Here is a 5204-nt window from a genome sequence, read left to right as displayed (position 1 = left end):
GGGGGCGGGGCAGGACTGTGCTGCCACTGGAGGGCGGGTCCAGTGGGAGTGAGAGGGTGAGCAGGAGGGCGACTTCAGGATCTGGATCGAATGCAGGTGCCAGACCAGGGGCAGACCAGGCCTGGGGAGGGGATGGGTGTCGGGGCTGGATGTTAAGTGTCTGGGGTGCTAGAGGACACCCATGAGGAGATGGCCAGCTGGAGGCGAAGGAGGTTGCCAGCTTAGCGCACCAACAGGAGCCCTGTGCTCCACTGGACGTTCAGGCCTGTGGGGCAGAAGCAGCTCAGGTCACAGACATGGGCTCGGGCAGGAGCCGGCCTGGCTGGAGGCCTCCGGCCGAATGATCCAGCAGCTCGTAGATTAGCTGTGCTGGCTGCCAGCACCAACGGGGAGCCGGCGAACGGGGTTCCTATGGGTGCTCATTGTTAGATCCTGCCCAGGTGTGGTCAGGTCATCTGAAAATGACTGTCTATCTCCTCTGGGTTCCCAGAGGACCAGAGCTGCATGGTTCAGGAGGCAGTATCTCGTGCTGGTGAGGGTGGACAGGGGCGCCCACGGTGACCGACTTGCTGGAGACTGGGGTTACCCACCGCTGACAGCAGATAAGGAGTTGGTCATATGGAGGTCAGAGGAGACCCTGACAGGGGCCACTTGGGATGGAGGGGATGGAGACCGCCTGAGGGAGTGGCTGGATTAGGCCATAGGGAGGATGACTGTCCATGAGAGATGGCGGGTGTGGGCATCCCATGAAGGGTTGGGGGAGTGGTACTGCTCTTCTAGGGGGTGTGGGCACTGGAGTAGCCACCGGAGGCAGCTGTTCCCCCACTGTCGGTTCTGAGAGTTGGTGAGGCGGGACCAGCCCTGTTGTTTCCAGTTCTTCATGCCTGGTAGCACCCTCATGCCTGTTTGTCCAACATCAGTGTTTCAGATGAATTCTGAGCTAACTTTATTCACTCCTTTCATTTTTCCCAGGTGATGGGCCTGCTGGGCTTGTGCCCACTTCTGTCTGGTAGGGTGGGTGTGGCACACACCTTGGCAGTGCTTGTCCCAGTGTTCCCAGAGCCCGCCCAGCCCCAGGCCTCCCCATCAGGTCCTCAGACCAAATCTCGGGGTCACTCTGGATGCATTCACCAGAACTGGGCCCCCACTGGAGCCGCCGGGCAGGACCAGGCATGCCCAGGGCATCAGCGAGCCCACAGGAGGGTTGTGGTCCCCACACCATAAGTGCACCCTCTCCTCATGGGGGTTGTCTCTGGAGGCAGTCAGGCCTGGTGTTTCCCCCTCCCCATGATGTGCTCACCCAGCCCTGTGTGTGTACTGCAGGCCATGCCTGGTAAGCTGGGCAGTCCAATGGCCCTTGGGGAGCATGGCATCCCCAGGTGTCTTGGGTGGGACCATCCTGGGCCCCTCATATGCTCCTTCCTCTTCCTCAGCCCTACACGCTTCTCCGATACTGTCTCCCTCATTCGTGCCACGGAGCAGATGATGGCGGCAGCCCGGCTCCTGCCGCCACCAGTGGTGCCTCAGGTGAGTAGCCCCAAGGCCTTTGCAGCGCCCCTGCCATCCTCACATCCTCCCACTCCCAGGGGCCTGGTGGCATCCTGAGCATCACTGCATTTTGAACACTGTGGCCCCTTCCTGTTGCCCCCCGTCCAGGGGCGCGTCCCCACACCCCACACTGCTTGCACCCTCCTTGTCTGGGACATGGACTCTGAGTCCAACCTGCAGGCCCCCTGTTGTTCCAGGCCAAGGTGACCTTCGAGGACGTGGCCGTGTTCCTCTCCCAGGATGAGTGGGATCGTCTGGGCCCCGCCCAGCGTGGCCTCTACCGACACGTGATGATGGAGACCTACGGGAACGTGGTCTCCGTGGGTAAGGCCCCCTGCAGGCCTTGGGTGGGGCGTGGTGAGGGTGCTTGTGGATATTGTACAGACGAAAGGACTTCCCTCCCCACGAGCAGGAATTCCAGGATCCAAGCCCGAGGTGATCTCCCAGCTGGAGCGAGGAGAGGAGCCGTGGGTCCTGGACAAGCAGGGCAACGAGCAGCTCAGGGGCTGGGGCATCAGCCGCTCAGGTGAGCGCGGAGTGGCCTCTGTGCACTAAGGGCTGTGCACCTGCGGGTGCTCCTGGGGTCTGACCTGGCGGGGACTCCTGCGGGTGAGAGGGCAGCAGGCAGAGGCCCAGTGCAGGGAATGGGCAGGGTGGTAAGTGCAGCTGGGTGTGGGTTGGGTGCCTTGAGGCAAGGTGAGCACATGTGGCTGCTGGGCCCCTGACAGGTCCCTGCTCTGAATGGACCTCAGAGGTTGAGGGACATGGGCTGGTTTCGGGAAGAAGGAAGCACCTAAGTGTGAAAGGGAAGTTTCTTAACCTGACTCTTAGTGCGGCTAGAGCTGTTTGCCGTGAGGCAAAGGAGCCCACCGTCCACAGCTGTCCTGGGGGTTCCATCTGAAATTTGGCAAGACCAGACACGATAGCATAAGTAAAGCTGTAAGAACTAGAAAGAAAGAGGAAAAACATTGCTTGTAGTTCATGATATTGTCTATATGTGAGAAGACTGATCAGGACCTCCTTGGTGGCCCAGTGATTGAGAATCCGCCTGCCGGTGCGGGGGTCACAGATTTGATCCCTGGTCCGAGAAGATCCCACGTGCTGTGGAACAGCTAAGCCCATGTGACACAACTACTGAGTCTACGCTTGAGAGTCTGGGAGCCACTACTACTTGGCCCACGAGCCGCAAGTGCTAGAGCCTGCGTGCCTAGAGCCCGTGCTTTGCAGCAAGGGAAGCCACCACAGCAAGAAGCCTGCACATCACAACTCGAGAGTAACCCCCGCTCACTGCAACTAGAGAAAAGCTGTCACCGCAGTGAAGACCCACCGCAGCCAAAAATAAAATAAATAAAATGATATTAAAAAAAAATGCAAACAAGAACATGTTGACCTCCTAGGCACAGACCCCTGCAGATGCTTCAGGCAGAGTCTGTCTTGGAAGTGCCTTTCCTGGTGTAGGGACTGCTTGGTTTTGGAGCCTGCTATTTTTCAGGGGCTCTTGTTGGGGTTTGAGGAAGTTCATTGCACAGCACCTGTCCTAAGTTCTGAATGAATTCAACAGTGAAGCTTACATCTCAGTAATGCTGTTACCACCAAAAAAAGGGAAAATTGATGGGACTTGAAAATATCCCTGTTACAGAAAAAGCAAAATCCAGTGAATGTGGCCAGTTGCCATTCAGTATGCTTCCTAATAAGAAACCCCAGAGAGACCCTAACCCCCCACAATCAGGTAGCGAGGGCTTCCGGGTCTTGGCCATGAAGCAGAACGTGGGTCCCCTGGACTGAGAAGGTCCAGCTCTCTCTCATTGGCTAAGTCTCCCGTCAGGTGTGTCCCCCTCAGGTCTTGCTCTGCCTGCTGGGCTTCTTGCTCTAGGACATCCCTCAAGGACCGTTTTAACGCTGTCCCCAACCAGGCCTTGTGGGAACTGGAGGAAGCAGCAGAGGCGTTGCTGAGATGGGCCTGGGAGGACTGGCTCTGCCCCGACACCGTCCCCTGCTGTCACAGCCCTGCCCGCCTGTCGAGTATCCTGGATGAGCATCGTTCTGAGTAGCCAGTCCTCCTGGGACAGTCCTGTTTCCTGGTGACGTCTTGTCAATTCAGTGGCTGTGTCTTCAAGGTTTAAAATCTGTCATCCTCAGCATACCCTGCTCCACCCTCAACCTGCAGTGCCCCTGACCTGAGTGTAGAAACACCCCCGCCTTCTTGGCCATCCTCACTGCTACCTGCGGGCCCCATCTTGTTCCCCAGGGGGGAGTCTGCAGGATGGGCTCTCAGGAGCTCGTGCTTTGCTCCAGCAGCCCCCTCCCTGCCCTGCACAGTAATAGGTGTAGTCCTGCCTCGGTTCCGCCTCTAATGGCCTCTGGACCCTCCAGGGCGGGCAGGGCTGCGGCTGTGACCGTGTGTGCTCCTCAGGCTCTCGAATGGGACCTGGCCCTTCTCCAGCCACACTGTTGGGTGGACACCTTTCCTCTTTGTCACCCACTGGTGACTTCTAGCCTTGGGCCCTCGAGGGCCGCCCTGTCCCAGTGGAGCACCTGCAGGGTGGAATGCACTCTGCAGTCTCAGAAGGGGTGAACACGCTCCCTTTGGTTTTGGTTTTGTTTCAGGATGTGAGCACAAGGATCAGGACCAGGACGCAGACTCCAGCTTGAGGCCGCTCACTTCAGAGGAGATATCAATGATTCTGAGGAAAACGCCTGCCGAGTGGAGTGATCCAGGCAGTTACGAACCTGAGCAGAGTTTCTGTCCGAGTCCCAGCCCTGCCCGCCCCCTTGAAGGCCAGGCCGTGAGGCCCAGCGCGCCGGTCGCCCAGCGCCCGGCTGTTCCTGGCGGGGAGAGGCCTTACCGGTGCGTGGAGTGCGGCAAGTGCTTTGGGCGGAGCTCCCACCTGCTGCAGCACCAGAGGACGCACACCGGGGAGAGGCCCTATGTGTGCGGTGTGTGTGGCAAGGCCTTCAGCCAGAGCTCGGTGCTCAGCAAGCACAAAAGGATCCACACGGGTGAGAAGCCCTACGCGTGCCACGAGTGTGGAAAGGCCTTTCGAGTGAGTTCGGATCTCGCTCAGCATCACAAGATACACACAGGGGAGAAGCCGCACGAGTGTCTCGAGTGCCGCAAGACCTTCACGCAGCTCTCGCACCTCCTGCAGCACCAGCGCATCCACACTGGCGAGCGGCCGTACGTGTGCGGCGTGTGCGGCAAGGCCTTCAACCATAGCACCGTGCTGCGCAGCCACCGGCGGGTGCACACGGGGGAGAAGCCGCACGAGTGTGCAGAGTGTGGTCGCGCCTTCAGCGTGAAGAGGACACTGCTCCAGCACCAGCGGGTGCACACCGGGGAGAAGCCCTACGCCTGCGGCGAGTGTGGCCGCGCCTTCAGTGACCGCTCTGTCCTCATCCAGCACCACAGCGTGCACACTGGCGAGAAGCCGTACGAGTGTGGTGAGTGTGGCAAAGCCTTCCGGCACCGCTCCACCCTCCTGAACCATGAGCGCATCCACACGGAGGAGAAGCCCTATGGCTGCTACGCCTGCGGCAAGGCCTTCGTGCAGCACTCCCACTTGACCCAGCACCAGCGGGTCCACACCGGGGAGAAGCCCTACGTGTGCAGCGAGTGCGGCCACGCCTTCAGCGCCCGCAGGTCGCTGGTCCAGCAC

General features: G+C 59.7%; 1 protein-coding gene across 1 annotated transcript in view; it reads left to right on the top strand.

The window, feature by feature from the left end:
- ZNF250 (zinc finger protein 250) overlaps positions 1-5204 on the top strand; it is a gene marked incomplete at its 3' end in the record, with an annotated part of 14809 nt that overhangs the window by 5500 nt on the left and 4105 nt on the right. Inside the window, exons 2-5 of the mRNA XM_010837576.1 lie at positions 1434-1527; positions 1746-1872; positions 1961-2074; positions 4156-5200. Coding sequence (XP_010835878.1) covers positions 1483-1527; positions 1746-1872; positions 1961-2074; positions 4156-5200 — 1331 coding nt within the window. The remainder of the gene's footprint in view (positions 1-1433; positions 1528-1745; positions 1873-1960; positions 2075-4155; positions 5201-5204) is intronic.

This window comes from Bison bison, unplaced genomic scaffold (genome assembly GCF_000754665.1).
Source record: "Bison bison bison isolate TAMUID 2011002044 unplaced genomic scaffold, Bison_UMD1.0 scf7180017864078, whole genome shotgun sequence".
Lineage (NCBI taxonomy): Eukaryota > Metazoa > Chordata > Mammalia > Artiodactyla > Bovidae > Bison > Bison bison.
Note: the sequence above shows the minus strand (reverse complement) of the source record. Positions and strands in the feature narration are given on the sequence as shown.